This window comes from Zalophus californianus, chromosome 3 (genome assembly GCF_009762305.2).
Source record: "Zalophus californianus isolate mZalCal1 chromosome 3, mZalCal1.pri.v2, whole genome shotgun sequence".
Taxonomy (NCBI): Eukaryota; Metazoa; Chordata; class Mammalia; order Carnivora; family Otariidae; genus Zalophus; species Zalophus californianus.
In genome coordinates, this window is record NC_045597.1 from 194609523 (window position 1) to 194637239 (window position 27717).

Sequence of the window (27717 nt, forward strand, 5' to 3'; positions counted from 1 at the left end):
CTGTCCCGAGGAGGTGAGGCTGGCTCCTCCTGCTGCTGAGGACCGCATGGCCTCGAGGGTGAACTACAATTCCCATGAGGCGCTGAGGCTGCGCAGACGCGTCGGGGTTCAAACCTGGGGTGGGATTCCATTGGCTGAGCCAGCACGGAGTCGGGAGCCCTGATTGGCTGAGGGGCCTGAGGCGACAGATTCCGGAAAGGGGAAGAGCAGCCAACATGGCGGCGGAACGCGGCGCGGGCCAGCAACAGTCGCAGGAGATGATGGAGGGTGAGCGGCTCCGTGGGGCGGCGGCCCAAGGGCCCAGCGGGCTGGGGGGCGGCGGCCCGCACCGGCCTTGCCTGAGAGAAACGGGCCGTTCCGCCTCTGGCCGTAACCTGGGCCGCGCCGCGCCCTGACAGTTGCCAGCCGGCTCGGTGGGGCAGGGGCGGCCCGGGACCCGGGGACCCCGGGCGGAGGCTGCAGTGGCCAGGAAGGCGCGGGCGGCCGGGAGGCGCCAAACCCAAGGCGGGGGGGGAACAGCGGCGCGGGCGGGTAGGTGGGTACTGACGACGCTGGTCCGGCTGCCCGGGTGTCCACAGGCTGGCGGGAGCCTCGCCCCGAACCTCTGAGCCTGGCCCGCCGGGTCTGTCCCCCGGGCAGCTGTCGGGGAAACTGAGGCGCAGAGCGCCGTGGGGCCTGCCCGAGTCGGCTCATGGGTGAACATGGTGGAGGTGGAGAAGGGTTCTCTCGTAAGCGAATGGGTTGTGGGGAAGGGGTGGAAAGGAGCCGAGAGATTGAATTATTAAACAGCGGAAGCCTGCTTTCAAAGCTATCATAGTTCCGAAAAGACTAAATTCAACTCTTTAGTTTTGTTGAAAAAAGTCATTTGCATATTGTATTGCACGCAGTTATACAGACACACCACCTGGAGAGTCAGTCATGTCTTCCCGTGCTTACATGCTTTTGGTCTCCGCTGGTTGGGGCGGGGTGGGGGGAGGTACAGAGCCCCAGAAGAAACCACTGTTGTATGTGTAAAGTGCTAGGGAAGAAGGGTGGGCGGTGGGGTGCGAAGGAAGAGCTGCTATGTTTGGAGTGATGGCTGCCCAACCAAATCCAGCTCTGAGCTGAACCTTGAAGGATAACTACAAATCACCAGGTTGGAGAAACATCAAAGATCATTTCAGTTTAAGAAAGACAAAAGCAAAGTGCTGTGAAAGAAAGTGGTCTGTTTAGAAGAACATTTGACCGAGAGTGACAGTCCCGTTGGAGGAGGGTGGCAGGAGGGGCCGTGGAGGACCTTGGTGAAGGGTCTTGGATCTTTTTTAAGCAAGGAAGCACCTCTTCCTACCCCCCCTCCTCGACACCCCTCCTCCCAGACTACTCCTCCTTCTTCACCTGTTTCCATGTCTTGGTAAATGGCAAATACAAAACGTAGGTGATTCTCTCTCTCCCACTCCCACCCGTCCAATTAACCTGATGCCTCTGTATCCTTCATATCTACAGGTCTTCAATACCTCTTTCCTTCCCACTACCAATGCTTGGAGCCAGCCCATTGTTCCCAGTATCCCAAAGTTGCCTTGTATTTGGATCTACTGTCTCATGCTCCAGACCCTCTGCTACCTTCAGGATAGAGTCCCACATTTCACTTTGGCTGCCCTTCATTAGCTCAGTCCCAGCCACACCACACCCAGTAGAATTTGCTCTCTCTTAGCCTTGGCCACAGAGTGCCCTGTGCCTGGTAATAACTAACTACCAAGTGTTTACTCCATGTCATGCACATGCAGACTGCTTTTGTGCCTTTTCTACTTTAGTCCTGATAGCATCTCTGGTCTATGGGTCCTATTCTAGCCCCCTTGTACAGATGAGGAGAGTGAGGGTTGGAAAAGCAAACAGCCTGTGTCTCTATGGGCAAGGCGAAATCTCGGCAGGAGTCACTGGCATTCCAAAAACTTTTGAGTTGGGACGCCTCAGTGGCTCAGTCAGTTAAGCGTCTGCCTTTGGCTCAGGTCATGATCCCAGAGTTCTGGGATCAAGTCCCGCATCTTTCGGGCTTCTTACACAGCAAGGAGCCTGCCCCTCCCTTTCCCTCTGCCTGCTGCCACTCCCCCTGCTTGTTCTCTCTCTGTCTCTCTCTGTCAAATAAATTAAAAAATCTTTAAAAAAAGAAAAATAAAAGTAAAAACTTTTGGAGTCAAAGATCAGATTTGGGTTTTAGAATCACATCAGATTCTCTAGTCATGCAGAATAGATTAGACAGAGCCAGAAAAGCCACAGAGAGACCAGTTAGGAGACGAGGCAGGAGCCCAGGCAGTTGCCAGGGTGGGAAAGAAGGAATGGGTTTGGAGGTTTGGGAGGTGGATTTCATAAGGACGGGGTTTTATCCAGCACTCCTTCCCTGGGTGCTCCTTTTCTCAGCCCAGGAGGGGATACAAAGAAGAAATAAAACTTCCTTTCCTCAAAGAGCACATCCCTTTGTGGACAAACTGTAGTCGGGAAAGAAAATACTTTCAGTATTGTTGATAACTCCCAGTAACTTATTACTGTTTCAGCTCTTCGAGATAGACTTCCAAGGGAGATCATGAAAAAAGCTGGAAAAAGGAAAATAATTGACAGTCTTACCAAAGAATTTTTACCACTCTGCCATATTTAGTCATTGCCTTATTTATTAATTCAAAAAATATTTATTTACCAGCCTTTCAAAGCTGGTATTGCTGCGTGCAGATGTGTGGCACCGGTGACCTTTATGTGGGGCATTTGGCACTATTGGCTGTCTCCTCCTTTTTCATTACAGCCCCCCCTCTGCCCACAGTCTGATTTGAGTTAGTCTTGATTTCTTTCAGAACGTGGGCCTGTGAACTGGGCTGGTTTTCTTGGCCAAATGGATAGTGGAGCATGGATGAAGGTATGTGGTGGAAGGGTCACAATGGTCCCCTCTACGTGGACGTCCAGGCCAAAAGCGAGCCACACAGGAGGTGCTTCACTGTGTCACCCATGAGTACGCTTGGTCACAGATGATCCAGGGCTTTTATAACACCTGGAAATTCTTCACAATTTCCTTGAGGGCAGGAAGAATATGTTAATCATCTTAGTACCCATGTGTCCTCCCTGCTCTGCCCTCCCCCACACAAGTTGTCCCCACCACTGTACACCCCAGGTGGTGCCCAAGCAGGAAAGACACTCGTGTTTGTTGAGCTGACTTCAATAAATGTTTCTCAATGAAGTCTTTTTGACTTACAGCTGGATGTCCGTCTGTTAAATGTTCTTCAGGGAGTCACATAAAGTGGCTGTGAATTCTTATTGATGTGTGTGGGCTCAGTTGACAGGCGAGTCGAATCTGAAGAGTCTGGCGATGAGGAAGGGAAGAAGCAGAGCAGCGGTATAGTGGCGGACCTCAGTGAGCACAGCCTAAAGGATGGAGAGGAGCAGGGGGCAGAGGACCCAGAAGGTACCAGGCCGAGTTAAGAGCCTTAAACTCTCTAAGGGGGAGGGTGCGGCCATGTTGCATATGATCTGCCCAACTCCACCCCACCTCCTTGTGTGGTGGAGAGGCGAGGGCCGTGGGAGGACTGCTGTGCCAGAAGGGCATTCGTTTGGCTGACTCTTGATCTGCTGATGCAGCACTAGAGGCCCAGTGGGGGCTGGCGGCCGTGTGCTCTCGGAGCAGTGCGCCCACCGAGGCACTCCCTTCGTGAGCTGACTCGTTTACGGCACTTGCAAGCAGGATGCATTTTTTTTTTTTTTTTTTTTTTTTTTTTTAGTTCCACTAAGGCAAATGCTACTAATAACATTAGTGCTGGAGTATCATCTGGAACAGAACCAGAAAATTACTTTATTAACCATATATTCAGGAAGCGAGATTTGAAAAAAAAATTTTTTTTCGTTGACGATGCTTTTGTTTCCTATCATAGTAATGTAAACCAATTTCAGAATAGCACTTTTAGTATTTTAGAGAAGTCATTTCTAAGTTGTGCTTCACCATATGAGAGGCCTGAGGATTGACTTCTAAATTGCCAAGATGTTAGGAAAATAGTTTCATGCAGAAAATATCTCAGCAGCCTCCTATTGTTTTAGTGATTAAAAAGTAAGTTTTAAAGTAAAATTAAAAAGTGATGGGAATAGTAAGTTCTCAGTCCATAATGGTGGTTTTTCACCCTCCCCAACCATGATCCTTACTGGTTTGGTTAGAAAAGTCGATTTACATTGAAAAGAATGAGAGAGGGCATATGAACAGACAGAAAGAAGTCCAAGATACATTATTAGGTGAGAACAGCACATTTCCAAACAGTATGCATGTTAAAGTCTTATTGTTAGAATTATTAATTTTATGTAAGTTTTAACCTACTTTAAAGTCTTAACTAACATCAAACTGCAGTTGAAGGTCTCTGAATAACAGGTTTGAGAGGATGTTGTATCTTCTGCATTGTCTAGATTCATACACGATGTATGGATTTTTAAGGTAGTAATAGTCATGCTCTACCCTTATGGTAATAAAACCCACAAATTCTAAAAAACAAAACTAATTTTTAAAATTACATTGTGCTCTGTGCCAGTGAAGATGATTGGTAACTATGGCAACCTAATTTTAAGGCAAAGGGAGATTACCACAAAGTATCAGCCACATTTACTTTGGAGCTCCAGAGTCGATATTCTGGAAGCAGCGTGGGTGGAATAAGTACATGGGAGTGATGGAGGAAAGCTTTCGTTATGTCTGAGTCACGGAAAGACCAAGCGGGTGGGAGCGTCACCTGCTCTCCCATCTGAACATCTGGCGCTTTTGGAGGACTGGAGAGTTGGTGGAGCCCTGTCCTGGGGATTTCTCCTCCTGGGTGGTGAGCGCAGGCTCCCAGTGGCTCGCCCGGGGGCTCACGGTGACAAAGTAGAGCAGCTGGACTTAAACCCAGCTTGTCCAAATCCAGCGTTCTTTCAGACTACTAGCTGATTAAAAGCACTCTGGAAAATCTTAAAGGGGGGAGTGGGGTGGGCGCCTGGGTGGCTCAGTCGGTATGCCACTGCCTTCGGCTCAGGTCATGATCCCAGAGTCCTGGGATTGAGTCTCCCATCGGGCTCCCTGCTCAGCAGGAAGCCTGCTTCTCCCTCTGCCCCTCCCCCCTGCTCCTGTGCGTGCTGTCTCTCAAATAAATAAATAAAATCTTTAAAAAAAAAAAAAGCACTCTGGAAATATGCAGTTTTATAAGTCCTTGAGAGAAGCCAGGACTCACTGTGCTCCCACCTGTATTTATTTATAAAGTCCTAAGTTCAAATAAAATGGAAACGTGTCAACTGTTACCTTTCACTTATTTTCCATAACTGATTTTAAAAAACAAGAAAAAGGATGAATACCTGTACATTTGGGGAAACATTCTAGGCTGGCCACTGTTGCAGAGGTTAAGCTATTGTTTTGAGGGGCCTGTCCTGAGTGCCAGGCATGTTACAGACACAACCACATTAAGCTGTGTGACCACCTGTCCTCAGGAGCCCAGGCCTGGTTTCTACCCACCGGCCATGCTCGACTGTCTGCAGTGGTGCCTTGACTTGCACTCTCACGGTGTCCTGGTTTGGACGCTGTGTGGCCTAGACACTTGCCTTCATTGTGCTGCCTCTCTCATCGCAGCTTCCAGAGTTCATGGACCTTGGACTTGTGTGTCTGGGGGTGAGGAGTAATTTGGGTATATCTCTTGGTTTTCCCTAGCTCCTTTTATTTCATTCCTAGGTAGGTTGATACCTTGTAAAGTTAGAGCAAATAATTCTAGTAAATAATAAACTAGAGTAAATGACATATTTTGTTGCCTAGCCATTGTTGATTGTTATGGAGAAGGTGTAGTGAGGAGACTGAATTCAGCCAGCGCCAGCCAGTGCTGCTTTGTTAAGCTGGTCCGTCCGCTGTTAAGTGCACCTCTCTACAGCCTCCAGTCGAGGGGCCAGGCTGGCCAGCAGACGGAGCGGACCCCTGTCGTCGGGAGGCACCGGGAGCGTGAGGTCTGAGGGCTGCAGGCCCGTTCCATAGCAGAAGCAGATGCAGCTTTGCTGTAGGGGAGGGGTAGCAGTAGGAGCCAGGTAAAAGTAGCCGTGGGGACAGCGGGTTTCCAGGAGAGCAGGAACCACATGCTCCCCAGAAGTGTGGCAAGCCAGGCGGCCCAGTTTCCTCAGAGAGCCAAAAGGGACATTAGAGAAATGTCATCCAGTCACAATATATGACGTCCTTCGGATCCTAACACAAGCAGACTGAGGGGAGAAATCGTCAGACAGTTGATGAAATCCAAGAATCACTGTTATACTTTCTTAAAGCATTGAGCTGTTTTTAGACACGCACACTTCCATCAGCTCAGGGGAAACGAAGACCAGGAAGCAACTGATTCCAGGCCGTTAGCTCCGCAGCCTGAGCGCATCTCACAGCTCTCCCCCGGCACTGGGGCAGGGGGAGCCTCTACTGGAATTAGCTCGTGCCTCCAGGGGAGAAGTGTGTTTAAATCGGTCAGGGCTCTCCAGTCCCTCTGTCGAGCTGTGCTTTGTTTTGGTTTCCTCTTTGCAGAGATAAGTGTTTATAGACAACGAGGCCACTTTCCAAAGCAATAAAAGGCACATCCTAGAACATCTGACATGCCCAGCAGGAGCTATATTCAGATGGTCTGATTGATTGCCACAGACAAGAAAGGAGAGGGCAGGCCGCTGCCAGCTGGGCAGCTCTGGGCGGATCCCCTACTGCTGACTGGGCTCACCTGAGGCTCCATCGGCCAACCCCCTCCTTCCTGCAAACAGCTGCAGGCTACATTTCCTTTCCTGGCAAGTTCAGTGGCACAGATGGAAGTTTGGAGACCTTTGCCAGGAGCCGAGTTCAGGAACATCTGAATGCTTGAAAGGTGACCGTGACGAGCAGGGCGTTAACCCTGCCGTGCCATCCGGAGCTTCCGTGTGCCGCCGCGTGGCTTCTGCTGTGCATGACTTAGCACTGAGCCAGGCAGCCCAAGTCCCAGTGCCACGGACACTAAGGCTCTGAATGGGCTTTGTTTTTCCTTCTCATTTTTTCAGAAGGACAAGAGCTGCCTGTGGATATGGAAACCATCAACTTGGACAGAGATGCAGAGGTAATGCTACCTGCTGGACGCAGCCGCGGGGGGCATGGTGATGGACCACTCTGACTGTGAGGGTATCTTTTACGGAGGTGCCAGATTAGTAAGTGATTTCCTAGGCGAGGTCATCTGAGCCCTGCTTGGTTGGGTCAGACTCCTTGTGTCCTGCTTGTTTCTAATACCAGTGACTAAAACCCCAGCCCTGTGTAACCAGAGGGTTGGGTGGCCGATGAACCGCCCTTGTCACCTAAGTGACACGAGGGGGTCAGGTGATTACTTTGTCCGTGGCAGGGCCTCGACCTCCCCAGCATCTGATGCGCACTGAACACTGGCAGCTCCAGGCAGGCGGGAGACCACCAGGAAGCATCACCCTGGTGCCCCACCCCCACCCCCCACCCCAAGCCTGCAGCTGACAGCGGGCGCCTAGGCCTGTGTTTGCGCTCAGGGGGCTGTGGGGCAAGAGGCTTTACGCACTGCTCATTTTTATGTCAAACTGCCAACAAGCATCTTGCAGCCATCCTCTGTGTCACTGTCACCTGTCTGCAGGCTCGCTGGTGTGTCCTCACCCTCCCCTGCACCCACTTCGCCGGCCCCCCTCCACTCCTGCTCCAGGAAGCAGGTCTTCAGATGCTTCTCTGCAGCTGGATTTCTTCTTCGTTTCAGGATGTTGATCTGAATCACTACCGCATTGGGAAGATTGAGGGGTTCGAGGTGCTGAAGAAAGTGAAGGTGAGGGCGACTCTGTCCTTCCTCTGGAGGGGATGCTGACACCCCAGAGCCCATCCCCCCGACAACTGAGGGCCGGTTCTGCAGAAGCTGCTGGCCTGTGTCCCAAGCTGCTCTCGGCACTTTTTATCCTAAACACGGTTAGGTTTACAGCACAGTCCAGGAGGCCAGCCGATGACCCAGTGCAGAGCCTGCCTACAGTCAAGCACACCCCGGACTGTGTAGTCCTTACCTTGTTGCAGTTAAATTTGTTCAGAATTGAGCCCACTAGCAGTTTGCTCTGCTGGGAAACAGCACACACCCTCAACCCTGACCAATGCCTCCCTCAGCACGGAGGTCTGCTCAGTGCGAGGCCTGCCTCCAGCCTCCCTTTGGGTGTCTGCCCATCCTCTCCAAGGTCAGCACATTTCTAGAAGACAGCAGGAGGATGAGAACCTCCCCCCCGCCCTGGGAGGCCGGTCCTGTAACACAGCTGGCATCTCAGGGCCTCCCCGTTGCCTGTGTCAACTGTCCTTTTTCATCCCTCAGACTCTCTGCCTCCGTCAGAATTTAATTAAATGCATTGAAAATCTGGAGGAGTTACAGAGTCTGCGAGAGCTGGATCTTTATGACAACCAAATCAAGAAGATTGAGAATCTGGAGGCGCTAACACAGTTGGAGTGAGTCGTGAGTCTGGGGGACGACTGAGGGGCTTGTTCAGTCTCCCCAGAGCCAAGCCTGGGCCCCGGCTCTCAGCCCCGGGGGGGCCGCCTCTGCCACAGGGTCCTGCCCAGCGCCGGGCTCCATAGGTGGCATTGACGGGTCCGGTCCAGGGCCAGCACGATTTTCATCCTCGACGCAGTGCTGAGAGCCTGGCGGGCAGCTGGGGTGGTATGTGGCCCACCTGGTGGGGGGGCTGCCTCCAGCTTAGTTGCATTTTGAGGTCCGTGCCACCTGTGCTCATTTAAAAATGAAATGTTTTGCTTATTCTCAGGATTCTAGATATTTCTTTCAATCTGCTGAGAAACATTGAAGGAGTCGAAAAGCTGACGCGACTGAAGAAGCTCTTCCTGGTTAACAATAAAATCAGTAAAATTGAGAACATAAGCAGCTTACACCAGCTGCAGATGCTGGAGCTGGGGTCCAACCGCATCCGGGTAGGTACGGGTGCATGGCCAGGGGTCTGGCCTCTGGGACTGGCGGTGATGGGCGCTAGGTGTGTGCTTGGCTAAGTGTTCCTATGGTGTGATTTTAGTTTCCAGGAAGAGAATGCTAACTGCAGGTCAGTGTTAATAAGAACATGTGCTCAAACTCTGTGGTCTAGCCCATTTTCTGCACATAAATTTTACTTGCTCTTCATCCAGATCACAACCTAAACCTTAGCAAAGCATCCCAGCTGCATTCTGCCCGAGTGAAGCACTTTGGTTTTACATATGCTGAGGGTTGTGTTCTTTGGTGAACCTCTCTGAGATGACAGTGTCCCAGACACAGCAGAGTGGTGGCTTGTAGCGACCCGACTTCCACACAGGGGCCGTAGGAAGCATGTTGCAGCTTGGTGCATGGTTGGCCCATCCACCCTGGACGGCTTCGTACAACTGGGATACGCCCCACAGCAACCTTACATCCTGCCACGCTCTCTTGGACCCGGCCTCTGGGAGCACTGGGCAGAGTAGACAGAAGAGGCTTTGGGAAAGAGGTTTGGTGTCCATAGGAGCCACCCTTTACCCATCTGACGATAGCTGCCGAGCAGAACCCGTGGTGAGAAATGCAGACGGGGTCACAGAAGGACAGACATCGGGGTGGAGAGAGTGGCGACGGCGGTTTGCCGGCAAAGAGGAGGAAGGGTCAGCAGAACAGTAATGAGGATATCTGCTAGCCAGAAGACCACTCGATGCCCACCTGCCATCCCAGTGAAGCCAGTGGTCCAAGCACTTCTTCCCCCACCTCTGTGGTGCAAACAGCCTGCATCTGGCTGTTGATTGTTCACAGCACCCTGCCATCAGCCAGCTTAGCCCTTGAGAGCTGGGCAGGATGCAAACCCAGGACGGCCTCTTGGGACAGTTGTGAGCAGTCACATGGACCCTGTAGCAAAGTAACACATTTAAAACTAGAGAGTGAAGAGTGGCCCAGATGTCGGCAGTTTATCAAGTGTCTCTCTCTGCGGTGTTTCTAGGAGGAAGGTGGTTCATCACAAATCAGCATAGCTAATAGCAGTTAAGGATGCCCTCCCCCTGAATCCTCAATCCTGCTGTGATGTGCAAGGTGGGATGCACCTGCCTTCGGCACCTGCTGGTGGGTCGGTGTGTGCTACAAAAGCTGACAGCTTGCTGAGAGGCAGCAGCAAACTCAGGAGGGAAGCAGGTCGAGTCAGCATGTCCTAGACCCCCTGCTCTCCGCCCGGCACTGGTATTGACAGTTGACTAGAGGAGCACAGGATCCTGGCAAGGAGGGAGGGTGGTAGGTCCTGAGATGGGGGACAGAGAGCCATGGAATGGGGGCGCCTGCTCCCAGGAATCCTGGGTGGCGTCCTGAGGTCAGAGGTGCTTCTGGGAAGACCTAGGCTCTTAGAATGCATTTTAACGAATCCTACGTGGAATTACATGATAACGTGTCAACTCAGAACTTTAGCTGGTAGGGGACTGCTCATCTGTGGATGTCCCCTGACCTCGAGCTCTGTGAGGGTTGGGGGTGAGCCTAGGAGACAAGGCCTTGGACTATCCACCTTTTAAGTGAGATTTCACTGGAGAATTTCCAGAGTGGACAAGTAACTGGCCCACATCCCAGGGCTGCAGTCCGAACAGCTGTGTCTCCTCGCCCGGGCCCCTTGCCTACCCTGGTCTAGCTGGTGGGCCACACAGTGTTAACTGCTACCCTGTCTTTTTCACAGGCAATTGAAAATATTGACACGTTAACCAGTCTGGAGAGTTTGTTTTTGGGGAAAAACAAGATCACTAAACTTCAGAACCTGGATGCACTTACCAACTTGACAGTGCTCAGTATGCAGGTACCGACCTGCCTTTATGTTCATCTGGCCAAGCCCCAGCCGGGGCGGGACTGCCCAACCCCCTGCATGTTTGTCTTTCCCCATGTCCATGATCAGTGCTCCCTTCACCAGCAGGGAGCAATTGAAATGCCAGGTTTCAAAGACTTATGCGTCCATACACATAAAATTTCCTTCCCTGGGTGGTTTCTAGCCACAGGGTCGTCTTAAGAGGGTTGAGCTTGTGCCAAGGCCTCCTGAAGTGTCTGACTCAGGGGTGGAAGCTTCCATGCCCTCACGGAGAGCAGAGCCCTGTGTTTGCGAGTAGGCAAGCACCTGAGTATGCCTGGGTTCACACCGCCTTTTGTGCTGGAAGCAGATGGGTGGAGCCAGGCCCTTGAGGCAAGGTGTGGTGGCGCGTGCTAGGCGTGGCAGGTCTCCCCAGATCACTTGTGCCTTTCATAAAGCAAACATTATGCAGACTCTTTTTTTAAAAAGGACTGTATACTCTGAGTTACAATATATGTTAAAAGAAATAAGTAATTTATTTTAAAATATTCAGTGGATTGGACATTTTTGAATTGCTAAGTTATGGGGGTAGACCTTCCCTAAGCACATCTAAAGAAGTGTTCTTTACCTAAAAGCCTCTAACTCTCACACATGCGTTTTAGCCAGTGCAGCAGACTCAGAATCCTGAGCTCTCTCTCCGGCAAGGTCCCTTCCGGCACACTGGGAGTGCAGGGCCAGTGTTAGGCCTCTTCTGGGCAAGAGGTATCCTCCTCTACAAGCCATTTTGTCTCCCCGCTCCGTGCTGTTCTGATGGCTGTTGGCCCTCCCTCTCGCAGAGCAACCGGCTGACCAAGATGGAGGGTCTGCAGAGCCTGGTGAACCTTCGAGAGCTGTACCTGAGCCACAACGGCATCGAGGTCATCGAGGGCCTGGAGAACAATGTAAGACGTCTGCGCGTCTGGCCGGGGCGGTGCGGGTTAGGCCTGGTTTGAAGAAGACTCGTTGCCTCTCGAGGTTTATGGTCGAGACCGTCCCCGCGCACACTGGGATGCACATGAAGCTCGTGCAGTCTTCCCTCTGTCCCCGCGAAGGCGTGTGGTGCTGGTGCTGCACGCTGCGGTCAGCACCGGGACCTCCGGGGCAAGGGTGCACTGTGCGGTCTGCAGCGGCACCACGGCCTTTCCCCAGGTGTCCTCGCCTGCAGAGGGCTGGCAGGTGGCAGCAGCTCTCCCTCCCTCCCCATCCTGCCCACTGTACTTCCTGCCCCACTGCTTTCCAGACCACAGGGGCCATGGGACCTCAGCTTTGAACTGAGTCCCCGCACCTTCCTCCTCCTCCCTGCTTTTCAGCCGCCCTCGCAGGGTTGAGAAGGGCCTGTCCACCTCCCAGGGATAGTCCTGCTCCTGCCCCGCACAGGACAGTCTTAGATGCGCTGAGCGGGGAGGCCAGGCGGCACTCAGCTGCCTGTTGGCAAGCCTACTTTTCCTCCCTGCAGTATTCAAGACAAATAAAAGACTTTCTCTCATTCAATTTTACTGGGGGTTTTTTTTTCTGTTTTGTTTATTGCCAGCAAAGGTAACGATTTGGTTACTTTGGTTATTGTAAACTTAGCACTTCAGTCTTAGTAGAGGCTCCTTTGGCCTCTGTGCCTCAGCCCCTGGGTCTAGTCACTGTTAGTAATGTTTTAGAGGGAAAACCATGTTCTGAATTTCATTTTACCACTAACTAGAATTTTCGAGGAGTGAGAATTGGGCCCGTGGTAAGTGTAGTCTCCTCCCTTCACCTTGCAGTCCGGTTGAGAGCTTACCAGACTGGCGTATCCGCCGGGCGCACTTGGGCAGTGCAGAGCGGTGGGTGGAGGCAGGGTTGTGAGAGGCCGGACTCTACGGAGGCCCTGAGAGCGCAGTTGGCAGGGCGTGCACATGTCCAGCCTGAGGGGCCCACGCCCATGGCAAACTGTGGGTCCCCCCACCCCATGCCCCCCAGGGTCGGAGGAGGGTAGTGTCTGCAGCACAGGTCCCCAGCAAATAGGAAAGAAGTGAGAATGTAGAATTTTCCGGTAGCCGTGCTACGCTGTGGTCTGGGTTCAACTCCAGATCATTGTTGGGCCTCTGAACAAAACAGAAAAAAAAAAAAAGGAAAAGGCAGTTGTGGCTTTAAAGGTAATTATGTTACTAGAACATTTATCATTGGTCCAACGTGACAGTCTCCTCAGGGCTTCGTTCAGTTGGAGATCAAATGTTCATTTAAGTTTCCTCTCGTAATTGATCTGGAATTTATTTTTGTTCTGGGAGATAAGGAAGTAAATGGTAAATGTATGTTTTTCCCAAGTGGCAAATCCCCTGTCCCAGCACCACTGGCGATGCCACCTTCCCTCCCCGTCACCCCCCGCTACCCGCCGAGGCTTCCTCCCCCCGCACACAGTCGTCTGCGGCGTGTCACTGCACGGTGGACGCCCCGTCTGCTGTGTTTGCTCCCCGCCCCTCCCGGTTCCTCCTCTTTTTTTAAAGCAATTCCCTACTGGTTTGCTTTTGGATGAGCTTTCAAAACCCTGTCCAGCTCCGCCCAAAACAACAAGACCGTGTTGAGCACATAACTGAGTCCGTGTGCTCAGAGGCCCAGGACCAGTCCTGTCAGCCACAATGCCCCGGTGCTGAGCGTTCGCACGGGGCCCGCAGCACGATCGAAGCACGCTCATCCGATGACACCAAGCACCGCAGGATGGGCTCGGGGGGGCTGGAGATCGCTGCGGTGGCGGCCCCAGCCTGGCACTGCCTGCTGCCCGCCCTCTCCTGCCAAGTTCCCCGAAGTCCCTGTTGGCTGCAGCCCCGCCAGCCCCCCAGGCGGGAGGCTCCTGTCACGCTGCACTCTCACACAGCAGTCTGAGCGCGCATGACAGGCCCCACACAAGCTACTCGGAGGAGCTCCTCACCCAGCTGCCACGTGACACAGCGTGGACCCTGTGGCGTCCTGGAGGGTGACTGGCCAGCGCTCTTGCTGGGTGACATTGCAGGGGCAGAGGGGACAGGCACGGGTGGACCCTCGAGGAGTCAGAGACCAGGGCCAGAGCCCTTCTGAGTCAGGACGGCGCCGCCTGCGGGCTGATGTGTGTGTTCATGGATTTGTTCTTATTTTATTGAGACAATTGTTAACTTTCCCTTAGAACTTAGGGTTCTAAGGAGGATTTGAAATCAGAATCCCACGAATGCAGCAGAAAATGTAAGAAGGGATCTACAGTCAGAAATGGGTAGACAAGAAGGGATGAACGCTTATCAGTGGCTGTCAACCAACTTCTAAATGTTTCCCTTTTTTTTTTTAAGATTTTATTTATTTGACAGAGAGAGAGAGACACAGCGAGAGAGGGAACACAAGCAGGGGGAGTGGGAGAGGGAGAAGCAGGCCTCCCGCTGAGCAGGGAGCCCGATGTGGGGCTCGATCCCAGGACCCTGGGATCATGACCTGAGCCGAAGGCAGACGCCCAACGACTGAGCCACCCAGGCGCCCCTCCCTTTTGATTTTAGAAAAATTTGTCGGTTGGTTTGATTAAACCTGGTTCAGCAAGCAATGCAAGCTTTAACAGACTTCATTTTTACTACAGTGTTATTCAACTCTGTTAAAGCTTGAAACCGAACTTTAAAAAATTACTCCCCAGGCTCAGCTGACAGTGTCTGCTGAGCGTTCTTAGGAAGGGGATGGTGGGGCACACGCTAGAAGCAGGAGACACAGCGTCTGGCCTCTGTAGAGGGTGCTCAGTCGCTCCGGACACTCCTCAGTAGGGCCGAGCACTCATTCTGCTCTCTTCTATCAGCTGTAAATCCCAGACCGGCGCTCGACCCGCTCTCCCTCAGCACCAGGCTTTCCTCTCTGCCCCTTCGTCCTGGTGGCCTCTTCCCAGAAGAAGGGGGTCCTCCGGGAGCACGGGCTGGGGCCACCAGTGCCCCCTCTGCCACCTCTGCTCGTACCTGGGCGGTTTCCTCCCTTGGCGAGCCCTGGGCTCCTCATCTCTTTAAGTGAAGACAAAAATACTGTTTTGAGGATTTTTGAAGTATTGTGCATGTCCTCAAAATGGACTGAATAGATGTGGCTACAAGTGTCACCCCCTTCTTCAGAGCCCACCCAGAAGCCCCCACGCAATGGAGCACCCCCCCCCCCCGCCCTGAGCCCCAGGCCTGCCCTGCTCCCAGGGAGGTGTCACTCTGCTCTTCTGGGACCACACATCTCACCAGGATGGGGACCCTGGTGCACAGGGGTCCGGGAGTCCAGGGCTGGGAGCATCAGGTGTCAGTGGTAATGAGCGTTCCATGCAGTGGCTGTGAGGGTTCTGTGTGTGAGTGAAATGGCGGGGCCGGGGCGGGGGGGGGCTGCATCACCATCCTGTTAGCACGCTCCTGTGCCACGAGGGTAGAGAGGGTGGCTTGCCCCACAGCTCTCAGCTTGGCCCCCGACACCATGTGCGTGGTCACACAGTCATTGTTGAACTGGGGTAATTCAGGAAAAATCTTATCTCCTTGTTCTAGAACAAACTCACAATGTTGGACATTGCATCAAATAGAATCAAAAAGATTGAGAACATCAGCCATCTAACAGAGCTGCAGGAATTCTGGGTAAGTGGATACATGCTGGGGTGGATGTTGCTTCTGCTGAAATGGTGCCTCGGAGCAGGGTGCCGTGAGCAAGGGCAGGGGCGCCAGCCTGGAGCCCCCGGGAGGGTGAGGTGGGCGGGCACCGTCTCGGAGTTTGGTGTTGGCTTTGTCTGTGCGTCGGCGTCACCCAGGAGCAAAACCTCAGGCCCCACTTTACTCCAGATGGGGAGACCCTGGAATTGCCAAACCCAGCCCAGGAGCTCGTGCATTCAGTGTGGACATGCCCCCCAGAAGTAGAATTCGGCTGGGTTTGTGCAGTCCGTCCTCCTGGACTCCACCGAGTCTTCTCTGATGTGTGGTTTTGGGGAGTCGTGTCGCAGAGCCAATAAGAAGCAATAGGAAGAGAAACAGGATGTAGGAAGTCTTAACTTCTTGACTCCACTAAAGGCATTGCAGAATGATCCCTGAACTGAGACCCTCCGCATCAGATCCCATGGGCATGTGTGCTGCCCGTCCCCAGGCTGGCGGCCCCGCAGGGATCCCTGCACACTCTGACCCTGTGATGCTGTGAGCTGAGTGTTGTCCGGGATGTGCTCCCTCTGACCAGGATTCGTGCTGAATCTAAGGCGGGATCCGTCCTCGTCTAGGCAGGCTGCTGACCCTGCTCGCATCCTGTATGGTTTTCTTTCCTCATCTTAAAATATCAACAGGTCACCTGCTGTGAAAATGTCCCTAGCCCCTTGTTAATAGCATTGGGTCTTAGGTAGTGTCAAGTTGTGATGCCAGAGCAAATCTGAGGACACCAGACCCAGAATTAGAGAGGTAGGAGAGAAAAGGGTCTTGGGCCAGGGGCACCAGCGAGCCACCATAAGCCCAGTGGGTCTAGTGTGCGGCCCACCCCTGCAGGAAGGTGCAGCTGGGGATAGGCTGCTTGGACCAGAGCAAGGGTTTGGCTTGAAGAGGCCAGAGAACCCCACAGAGAAACCCACTGACAAATGAGGAACCCAGGGGCAGAGGGCCTGGGTGACAAGGACACCAGCTGATCCTGAAGCTATCTTTCTGAAACGTGTGATTCCTTCTCCGTGCCCTGCCAAGGGACAAGAGTATGGGACATGGGGTGCTGAGACCACAGGTAGGGCCCGGCAGGGCACCCCGGCCATCAGGGAGGCAGGCAGGCTGGCAGTTGCTCGAACCTGGAGCTCTCTCTTCCGGTCTCCTGATCACGGCAACCCTGTGAAGCAGGTAGGATTGTGCTTTCCAGGAGGGGAGGTTGCAAACCAGGAGCTCTCAAACCCTTCTGTGCTCGTATGGGGTGTGCTTAGCTGTTAGCTAGTCTCTGAAGGAGAAATGGGAAGCCAGTCCTCATAAATTTTTAATCACCCAAATTCTGTGTTTTTTGATGTTCTATTTGTTCTGCCAATTACCAACAGAAGGATGTTGAAATATCCCAGCCATACCTGTGGATTTGCTTTCTCCTGTCAGCTCCATCAGCTTTTGCTTCTTGTATTTTGAAGGTTTTTATTAGTTGCATAGACATGTAGGATTGTAGTGTCTTTTTGAAGCATTATCTTTTCATCATATGGAATGTCCTTTTTCTTCACTGCCCTCTGTTTTTGTTCTGAGGCCTACGTCCCTGTGTTAATCTGGCTACTCTGTCTCCTGATTACTATTTCCATGGGTATCTTTCTCCATCCAGTTACTCAGCCTGTCTTCATTCATAATAAGTAAAATGTATCTCTCATAAACAACACAGGAGTTTTGCTTTTTTATCCAGTCTGATCCATCTCTGCCTTCAAGCGAGGTGTTTACCCTACTTATATTTAATATAATTACATTTACTTGCATTCTGTGTCATGGTTGGGTTTAAATCTGCCATCTTGCTATTTGTTTTTTATTTGTTCCTTTATCTCTCTTTTCCTGCCTTTTTAGATTGGGAAAAATGTTGTTTTGGGGATAGTCCATTTTATTTCCACTGTTGACATATTTGCTTATATTCTGCGTGCTTGACTTTTGGTGACTTATTCTAGGAATCACAAAGTATATTTTTAAGTAACCGCAGTCTGCCTTCAAGTAATATTACAGCACATCACATATAACGTAAGGCCCTTCCAGGAGCACGCTTCCTTTCCTCTCCAGCAGCTAATATTGGCTTATGTTTTACTTTTAATAGGTTATAAACCCCATGATACGTCGCCGTATCAGTTATCTTTTAAGGAAATTAATTTTTTTTTTTTTTTTTTTTTTTTTTAGAGAGCATGCATGTGGGTGGGGAAGGGCAGAGGGAGAGGGAGAATCCCAGGCAGGCTCCATGCTCAGTGCGGAGCCCGACTCAGGGCTCGATCTCACGACCCTGAGATCATGACCTGAGCCGAAACCAAGAGTCAGATGCTTAATGGACTCAGCCCCCCAGACACCCCAAAGGAAATTTAGTAACAAGAAAACCCACTTGTTTTACCATTTCTGGCATGTTTTAGTCTTCTGTAGAGTTTGCACTGTAGCGTTTCCCTCCCACCTGAAGAATTTTAGCATTTTTATTGTGCAGCATATGCTGTGAGCCAGTTCTTCCAGCTTTGATTGATCTGGAGAAGCCGCTTTGCTTTGCTTTCATTCTTGAAGGGTAGTGTTACACACAGCGTGCTGGGGGCTGCCTTCCATCACTGAACTCGCCCCAGGGGCCCCATTTTGAGCTGTTTCTGATGGGAAGTGGTTCGTCATTTTTGTCCTTGTTCCCTTGTGTGCAATGCGTCTTTCTCCCTCCAGCTGCTATTTTATGTTCCTTTTATCACTTGTCTTTCTTGCCACTTGCATGTCATGTGCTATTGAGCTTTTTGGGTCTCTGAATGTATAGTTTTCAAAGTCAAATGCAGAAAACTTTTGAAAATAATTGCCTCAAAAAATTTTTCTGCTGTTTCTTCCTAAAACTCCCAGTGACGCGTATGTTGTCCAGCGCTTGGCAGTGGGGCTGCCGGCTGTTATGTTGCGCGCTCCCATTTGTATGACTTCTGCTCTCGTGTCAGACGTCATGATCTTCTATTCTGCAGTGTTCACGTGCTGTTAAGCTCACATACTCAGCTTTCTCTCTCAGATGTTGTATTTTTCAACTCTAAAAAAATTTGGTTCTCTTTTTGTAGATTCTGTTTCTCTCCTTACGTGTGTGTTTCCCTTAAAGCCTTTCTTTTTCACATGGCTCGTAATTTTTGTATTTGCTGTTGGCCATTAGGATTATAAGTTATTGGGGACGCCTGGCTGGCGCGACTCTCATCTCGGAGTTGTGAGTTCAAGCCCCATGTTGAGCGTAGAGATTATATAAAAATAAAATATCTTAAAAAAGAGGGAGAGATGTTCAGTTATTGACTCTCTGGATTTTTGTTGTTTTCCTTTAAAGTATATTGTACTTTTTATCTGGCAGACGGTTGAGTCACCCCTTGATCCTTTTGAGACTTGTTTGCAGCTTTATTAGTGTGAGTCTAAGAAGCCTGTCCTCGAAGGCTTCTCTGCTCTGTTTCCAGGCTGTGATCCATCCTGGGCATCTAGTGAATGCCCCAGGCATTTAGTGAGGTCTCTGCCTCTGGTTGGTGGGAGCACGAACATGTCCTTTCCCTGCATGAGCTCGGGCCTTGTCCGGTTCATGGCCTCTGGCGGCTGCTCCTGGGCCAATCCGCACTCAGCTTTCAGTCCAAGATTCCAGGGCACACTAGGTGCACCTCTGAAGCTTTTTTCCCTACATAGCTCACTCCTCTCCAGGAACTCCAGCTACTTCTGCCTCTCCACACTACAGTCCCTGCCTCAACTCAGAGTGGCCAGCAGGCTGTGCTCGGGCTCCCCTGTGGTGCACAGAGTGCCTCCAGCAAGAAGGCCCGATGGGCACAGAGCCCCCCTCCCTTGTTTTCCTGCGCTCGGGAGTCCCTGTTGTGTGTCGCCCATTGTCCAACGTACGCAAACCGCGGTTTCATGGGATTTCTCCTATTTTCTAGCCTATTACAGAAAGGCAAGTCCAGCTCCAATTACTTCCTCCCTCGAAGTAGAAGTCCTGTCTCTTTACTTACTTTCATTTTTCTGTCTCACTCACCGACTGTGGTGTGTAAGGTTCGTGAGGGCAGAGGAATCTATTTGCTAACCCTTACATCCTGGCCCCTAGAACAGTGCCCGGCACACATGAGGCTTAGTAAGAGGAAGGAACTTCGAGGGGAAGTGGGTTAGTTGGACAGAGACCAACTGTAGATACCATTGGAAAACATGCTTGTGGAAATATGTGAACTAAAGGTTAATATCCATATATTAAACACAGCTCATCCAGAGGTGCCACTGGAAAACAGGAGGGTAGAGGGGCACCCAGGTGGCTCAGTTGGTTAAGCGTCTAACTCCTGATTTCAGCTCAGGTCCTGATCTCACAGGTTGTGGGATCAAGCCCCGTGCGGACTCCATACTTGGCAGGAAGTCTACTTGGATTCTCTCTCTGCCTCTGCCTCTGCCCTTCCCCCTGCTTGTGCTCACTCGCTTGCTGCGTCTCTCTCTAAAATAAATAAAATCCTAAAAAAAAAAAAATGGGGTAGAGCATGAACAGGCAAGTCACAGAGTAAGAAGTAACAGTTGCTTGAAAATACATAAAGCATTTTCTATTTCATTAATTTTTAAAATACACTAAAACAGTGAGATGTGGCGTTTTGGCTTCAGACTGGCACCAGCCTTTGCTGGAATGTGGGCTGTGCTGCGGCAAGCGCTCCCTGGGTACGCTGGCAGGACTCTCGTCAGCACCTGGGTCCTGTGGAGTCTTCGGGGCCTCGAGACCCTAACAAATTGCTGAGAAATTCAAAGATTTACATACAAAATACGTAACTATCGGGATTTGTTGTTTTACAATGGCAATAGCTTTTGTTGTATTTTCTAATGATAAAGTCTATCTGTTCATTGTAAAAAAGAAAAAGATCGGATTACAAAGAAGAAAGACAAATCTGTCTTTTCCTTGCTCTTCTGTGTTGGTGTCCAGTTTAGAAAAGATTATAAACCCAAAGCTTATAAAAACAATTACCCAGATTTTCTTCTGAAACTTTAGGTTTGTATTATTCATACAATTTTTCCACCTTAGGGAATAATAAATAAATTATGATATATCCATATGATGAAATATGCCACTATAAACAAGGCCTTCAAATGATGTTTGTAAAGGAGATTTCATTACAGAAAAATGCTCATAATATAGCGTTGACGAAAAAGGAATATGCAAAGTGTTTTGAGGGAGATCGAGATGTTGTTGAACTCCGTGCCTGTGGACACACATGAGCAGAGAAAGGACTAGAAGTGTGGACACAGAAGCGAGAAGCCCTTGTCTCTGGATTGTAAACGTGTAGCTGGTTTTCCTGTTTCTCTTCATACTCTTTGGTTCCTCCCAAGTTTTCCATAACAAGCATGTACTTCTTTCCTAAGTGAAAAACAAATGTGTAGAAAAGTATATTTCAGGGGCGCCTGGGTGGCTCAGCTGGTTAAGCGACTGCCTTCGGCTCAGGTCATGGTCTTGGAGTCCCGGGATCGAGTCCTGCATCGGGCTCCCTGGTCAGCGGGGAGTCTGCTTCTCCCTCTGACCCTCTTTCCCTCTCATGCTTTCTATCTCTCATTCTCTCTCTCTCTCAAATAAGTAAATAAAATCTTTAAAAAAAAAAAAAAAAGAAAAGAAAAGTATATTCCAAGAGAACAAGAGGGAAAACTTAGGCCAGCCCCTCCCTACTGAGGTAGATGGGCTCCCAGAGCAGGTGGAAGAAAGCAGAGCAGAAGATCGACCGTGGTCTTCCTCGGGTGGCGAGACTGGGCGTGATTCTTACCTTTTTTTAAATACTTTGCTGTATTTCTCACTTCTTGGCAATGAGCATTTTTATGCCCAGAGGAAAAGGAGAAGCAGGTGTATTTCAGTGACAGCTGAGGAGGTGAGCATGTGGCTGCTAAAGTACGCTTCATGCTGGCAGGACCGCAGAGGCCTGCGGAGGCCCGGGACCCTCCCCGCTGCCTCGCCGGCCACTATGGCCACATGAACGGACCTGGCCCGAGGCGGCCACAGCAGGGTCAGAAAAGGGGAATGAGTTCAAGAGAAACGCCAACGGTGAATCAGCAGAAACTGGTGACCTCCAGAGGGAGAGGCGACGGTCCCAGGCAGGGAGGCTTGTGAGGCCAAGCAGGAAGAGCAGAGGAGTTGGGAGCTCCCTTGATAGTCTCTCCTTCGCCATATCATCACGGCTCCCAGAAATTAGCGTGGACAGGCTCCAAACATGCAGTGTGCTGTCCATAGTAAGTGATCATGTGGACACGTATAGAAAGTGATAAGCAAGAACAGATACCTCTTTCCTTCATTCCTGCAAAGAGGAACACGGGAAGTGTTAACCTGCATAAATGGTCTCCTGTGGGGCCTGAGGGGGAAGGTGGAGGGCGACTTCTCTGAATACATCTGTTTGCGTAGTTCGGTTTTCTAAATGTTTTTAATTTACAATTACAAACGGACTGAAACAAATGACTAGCTATATTTCAAGTTAGTACAGCAACCGCACAAAGGAAAGAATTATTTAAGTGACATAGGAAACAGAGGTCTGACTGTGGCCTGTGTAAAATAACTCCTAGAAGAAGGATCTTGCGCGTCACTCGCTAGTTTTATTCGTGCCAATGTTGGTATTATCATTTTGAAACTATTTTAAATATGTTACAGGATAAATAAGTATACTGGTGTGTGAGTCAGATCCTAACACTCCATATACAAGAAAATAGATACAGATACAAACAAGTGTAACCTGTCCTGTTGAATTTGGATTTGGAGGTAGTTTTAGGCATGGAGGTAGGGCCATCGGCCTGTCATCTCAGCGTGAAGAGCCACAGACACGGCCAAGCGTAGGTGGCAGCTGTCTGCAGGCCGTGGGCTCGGGGTGGTCACCATGGTCATACCCGGGCCCTCAGCTCAGGGTACTTTCCACCGACAAGTGGGCACAGACACAGCGGCTGTTTCCCTGGACAAAGGAGGCAGAAATCGGAGCTGGGGCTCCTGGGAGCTGAAATTTTCTGGGCAGGCATGCAGCAGGGAGATTGCTGCACAGGGACAAAGCCCTCGCAACGACTCAGCTGCTCGTGTGTCCCAGAGGCAGACAGCCGCGGGAACTCGAGGCCAGGTGGAGATTCCGGACGCCATACAGCACGTGGAGGCTCTGGCATTCGACCTGCCAGAGCGGAGGGGTGATGCCAGACACCCCAGAAGCTCCATCCACGGGCCGCCACAGCCACCCGTCAGGGGCAGATAAACGCTCTCCCAGAGCCGGTGACCAAGCCCCCACAGGACTTGGAGGCTCTGCCAGAAACACCGCTTTTAAAGGAGGACAACAAAACCCCCAGTCATGTAGCCTCCACAGTACTCAGTGCGCGGAGAAGCAGAAGAACGTGACCCGTGACAAGGAGAAAAAGCATCTCAGTAGAAGCCACGGGAGGTAATCGATAGCGTGGCCCCGGCGCCCGAGGTCCTAGCAACCGTGCCCACGTGGGACCCTGCCCGTGCGCGTGTGCGGGCCTCACTGACAAAACACAGCAGAAGCAACAGGATTTCCCCTCCATGACTGGGTTCTGAAAAGGCTGGCCTCTATCGGGGAGGCTCCTTCTGGCCCTCTCCGGAGTCCCTACCATTCTCTGAAGTAACAGGCACCTCTTTTGACGCCAGCACGATACAAAGCACACGTCTCCTTGTTGAAATGTCCTGCGGATTTTCAAAAAATAAGTGATGTTGATATCCTCCCAGTGGTGTATGAAATGTATCTTGAGAATTCCCCCACACCTCTGTTTCTGTTTTTAAGATATTACTGAGTTTGGGGGAAATTAAGTGCATGTTTTCTATCTAAATAGCAGCCAAAAAACCATCGTAAGGCGGGGAAATATATCCAGTGAAGTTTGGGTCTTGATAACCATGGGCAGTCTGCTGGGAAAACGTCAAATATTCTTTGACACGCGGCAGACATCCAGCTCTCCAATGACGAGCGTTGCCTGAATCCGCTACTGGAATTATGCTACAGAGTGTGGGAAATGTTCTAGATTAAAAGAGGCTAAAAATTGTCCCCTTCTGGGGAGATACTCTAGGAAGGGAAGGGTCCCACCCAAGCTCCTTTATATCCCGTGGTGAAGAACTTAAAAGGAGAAATATGAAGGCGATCAGTTTTCCCTCCATGAGCCTAACATCGTTGCCCCGCCAGGGACTCAGGAGACCCTGGAATGTGTATGGAAACAATGCAAGTGAATGGTTTTGTGTTCCAACTTTGGAAGTATACAAAGATAAGATTCTCTAAAAGTTACTGTATCAAAGACGCCGTTACAGTGGTAAAAGTTCCAGTTCCGCACTCCCTGAATCTTGGAGAAAACCGCCCTGAGGCCCGGCTGCCACTCATCCTAAGTGATGAGATCTGGGGTTTGTAAAACTGGCCCCGCGCCGCGGACAAGTGACGGGCCCGCAGTGCGAGACAGAAGCATGTGCTGTGGCAGATGGGAATGAAGCTACAGTGAAACAGAAGAGGCTCTGCGTGCTCCACGCCGGAGTCCGCTGCCGTGATGTGATGGCAGGGAGACGTCTCTAAGCAGACTATGCCACAAAAATACTTCTTCCTTCTAAGCAGTGCCCTACTGATGCTTTTGTTAAATGAATATACATTTTGCGTGTTTTAAGGCACAGGCGCCATTTAGTGATTCTCCCCTTCAGTGCACTCTCTCTCAACTGGCCTTGACGGCACAGCCACAGCGTCTCACTTGGCACTTGGCCACATGAGCCACTCAAGTTGTATGAGTGGATAGACTTATGCTTAACAGAATAACACTTAAGAATCTGTCCGTAAAGAGTTATCCTCCAGTGTCCCCTCCCAGGGGAGGCGCTCCCTCAGGCTGGCAGCAGAGTGCCTTCTCGGTGTCAGGGCCCTTGTGACACAGTCCTCGGTCCCTCCACAAGGGCCAAGACCTGGGTTCTGGTGGCACACGAAGCCCACAAGAAATTCTGTGAAAATAGGGCTCCTTATACAGCTGGGTCTGGAAGTATATGTCATCGCAGGAAGTTAATAAAGACAGTCGTCTGGCTGTGGCTGTGGAACTGATCACAGACTAGTCCTCCGGCTGTGAGAAGCACCAAGATGGTTTGGCTCTGCTTGGGCAGCGCACAGGCTTCGTCCCCAGGAGAGCATGGCAGTTCAGTTGAGCTGAAGAAGCAGAGATCGAAGTTTATGGCGAGACACGGCCCTGGACGGGGGTAGCTGTGCAGAGAAGGGGCCCCAGAGGTCCATGTGGGGATCCCCTGTTAGTCCATGGCTGAGGGCTGAGCAGTCTGGGCACAAGGCCACCCCCCTCAAGGCTCACCCAGTAGCGCCACTGGGCAGCTCAGTCCTGCCCAAGTAGAAGGATCTCGCCAACACTCTTGGCATCCAGCTAGACTCCAGAAAGGCCATTTCTGAGGGTAAGGACCACAGGCTCAGATTTGACCTGCTTCAAACCCACCCTAATAAAGTCTGAAGTCAGGCCTCAAGAATATCTCCAGAGGAGGTGGAGTTTGGAGGCTGGTCCCCACCAAGTTAGAGGGGCCCTGACAAGGTGTGTGACACCAAACCCACACAGCCCAAAGGTGATCAGCCAGTAATTAAGTTGCTTGTTAGAACAGAAAATTAACCCTCTTCAAAGAATCCAGTCTCGTTAACATATTATCCACAATGTCTAGTGTTTGATCCAAAATCATTAGATATGCAAATAGGAAAATGTGATCTATGCTTAAGAAAAAGTAGTGGTAAGACACCACAAACCCTCTGCCACCATAGGTTCAACAGAGGACAGGTCTGCTCCCTGTCCTTCGGGAGGAGCGGCCCTGCTCTCTGCCTCTGTGCGTGGGGGGCCCGGGGCCACCATCTCTCCAAGCGTGCTTTCTAGAACGGGCACGACCGGACCTGGGGGATCAGACCAGCAGACGCGAAGCTGGTAGTGATGCATACGCTCCCAGCAGCTCTTCAGCTTGCCCCTCATTTAAAGTTCCTGTCATCCAAAACCCTTGTGAGCAGTGACAGGCTGGAGCCCACTTGCCCTCGCTCGTCGGAGCTATGTGCCTCATCCCAACTCTGTGGTCAGGGACCTGATGCTGGTAGCGTGAAATCAGCCATGGCGGGGTATTTACACCACAGGAATTGGCAGGCAGTACAAGTGAGGGCTTTTTGATTTCTCTGGGAGCTGGTTGCTGAACGCGTGCCCACACAGCACCTCACACGCGTACCCATCCTGAGCCCTCGCCTCCACCTTCAGCCAGGCGCTTAGTGCATCTTGCCTTCAGAGACCCTTCTGCCATCTGTTTTCACTTGTTCCTCTGCTGTATTCTTTGGGAACTGGTAGAAACCAGGGCAGCTCACCTCTCTGAGCCCCCTGCCCTGCCCCCCACAGAGGAGCCATGATCATCCACAGGACAGGTGTGGGCTGACCTGGTCAGAGGCACACGCTGTGACGGGCACTCTGAAGCCAGAGGCCCGCCATGCCCTCGTCTTGATGGTGGTTTAAAAAGTCAGAGAACTCTTCCCATCTCTGGCAGGTCCCCTCCAGGTGGGCCGTGACGGTCAGGAGGATGGACCCTAACTGCTTTGAGCAGTACAGCTCAGACCTCTGAGCCCCTCGTCCAGCTTTGTATCCTGGGGACATCACGTGGGCAGTGGGAGCTCAGTGGTGGGGGGCATTTTCCTCCCAGACACCAGTAATGCCCCTAGTGGAACAGGCCAGAGGCAGCTTACGGGACAGATGGACATTTACTTGGCGTGGCCTCTGCTGTGCTGGCCATGTTAGGGTCAGAGCACTCAGTCAGGCCTTGGAAACAACCACCACGTTGGTTTGTAGGAAGTACAGTGGAACCTGCTTTAACACTCTGCCTAGAGATGGGGCGGGGCTTGTAAGCGGTGTGGCTTTGTCTTTTCTCTGCTGATCTTAACTTGGATTCGCCCCTGTTTGGTGATGTGGCCCACGTTCTGGGCGTAAGCAAGAGTGTTCTCCTTGGGGTGCTCCTGGAAGGCGGCTAGGAGGTCCCAGGAGGCTCCGGGGAAGACACCTGGCTGTCTTCTGCGTGGGGAGGACTGGAGCGCGTCAGTGGGCTCCTGCTCAGATGTGGGGCCAGGAGGCCCGGGGCTGTTCTGTCCTAGAGGCTTTCCTAATGTGTGTGCGTGTCCTCCAGATGAACGACAACCTCCTTGAGAGCTGGAGCGACCTCGATGAGCTGAAAGCGGCCAAGAGCCTGGAGACGGTGTACCTGGAGCGGAACCCCCTGCAGAAGGACCCCCAGTACCGGCGGAAGATTATGCTGGCCCTGCCCTCAGTGCGGCAGATCGACGCCACCTTCGTCAGGTTCTGAGTCCTCCTGGCGCCTGCCGGGTCCCTCTCTTCACAAGAACTTCCCAGCCGCGGTTCTTACCCACCCGTTGCTCCTCAAGCCGGCACTCTCTCAGCAGTCACAAACCCGATGGCAATAAAAAGGCACTGAGTGATACCCGCCGTGTGTGACGCCCGTGCCGCTTCGGGACACTGTGGCCCGTACGCTGCCACCTGGTGCTGTCATGCCCGTGGCACTCCCGCCACGTCTGTTTCCTCCTCCAGAGACGGGCGGGCTGGTGGGGGTGAGGGCGCTGCCTGGGGTGGGGGCACTCGGGGGCCGGCCTGGCAGCCCAGACCTGTTTGGTCTTATAGACCAGGCGACGCCAGGGCTTTTCTAATCATACGTATTTCAGAACAAAACCGTGGGCACAGGATCGCGGGGTCCCGTGTGCTGCGACCCACTGGGCTCCTCGACAGCCATGGCCATGCGCCAGGCCCCCTGCCAGCCACTGCCCAGGCCGCCCGTCCCACCCGTCCGCGGCGCTCCGAGGCCGGGGCTGCCCGTGAGCGCCAGAGGCGCCGCTGCCCGAGCACCTGGCCGCGCGGGGCCGCTGACAGCGCAAACCCAGCTGAGGCTCTGCTCAAGACCTGCTCCAAAGAGCTCATGTCTTGACAGCCTCTAACGTCGCTTCCCAGTCTTACCCCGTCCTTGTGCCGGCTTGTTTCTTAGAAGATTTACATCGACAGTCACCCGGGGTCTGAATTTAATGCTGCGGGGACCTTAGCCTCTCTTGGGGTCTCAGATTTCCCTTCTGCAGAAAGAGGACTGAATCGAGTGGTCACCGTGGGTCCCTTCTCCAAGATTCTAGAGTGGCACCGTCCAGTACGGGGGCCGCCCACCACCACGTGTGGCTGCTTCAATTCAAATTTAAATGTGTTTAAATAAAATGAAATAAAGCATTCACCTTCTCGGTTGCACTTGCCACATTCCAGGTGCTCAGTGGCCGCATCTCGCCAGGGGCAGCCCTCCCCCCTCCATTCTCATGAGCAGCCCAAGCAGGTCAGAGGT

At 51.8% G+C, this 27717-nt stretch overlaps 2 protein-coding genes across 9 annotated transcripts in view; one reads left to right on the top strand and one right to left on the bottom strand.

The window, feature by feature from the left end:
- PASK (PAS domain containing serine/threonine kinase) overlaps positions 1 to 189 on the bottom strand; it is a 39695-nt gene extending 39506 nt beyond the window's left edge. For all 4 annotated transcript variants that reach the window (XM_035726612.1, XM_035726611.1, XM_035726613.1 and 1 more), the window contains exon 1: positions 1 to 189. In XM_035726612.1, the coding sequence (XP_035582505.1) occupies positions 1 to 48 (48 nt within the window). In that variant the 5' untranslated portion in view covers positions 49 to 189.
- On the top strand, positions 63 to 27608 carry PPP1R7 (protein phosphatase 1 regulatory subunit 7). Of its 5 annotated transcripts, XM_027589113.1 has the most exons (11): positions 158 to 267; positions 2820 to 2881; positions 3296 to 3436; positions 7006 to 7061; positions 7710 to 7775; positions 8301 to 8431; positions 8746 to 8908; positions 10639 to 10755; positions 11577 to 11681; positions 15258 to 15344; positions 26512 to 27608. In XM_027589113.1, exons 2-11 carry the CDS (start codon positions 2872 to 2874, stop codon positions 26686 to 26688), a joined length of 1053 nt encoding a protein of 350 aa, XP_027444914.1. In that variant the 5' UTR covers positions 158 to 267; positions 2820 to 2871; the 3' UTR covers positions 26689 to 27608. The 5 variants fall into 5 exon arrangements, with proteins under 5 accessions (XP_027444912.1, XP_027444913.1, XP_027444916.1 ...); XM_027589111.1 differs by lacking the exon at positions 2820 to 2881 and having other exon boundaries at positions 63 to 267; XM_027589112.1 differs by lacking the exon at positions 2820 to 2881 and having other exon boundaries at positions 63 to 267; positions 3296 to 3424.
- The last annotated feature ends 109 nt before the right edge of the window (positions 27609 to 27717 follow it).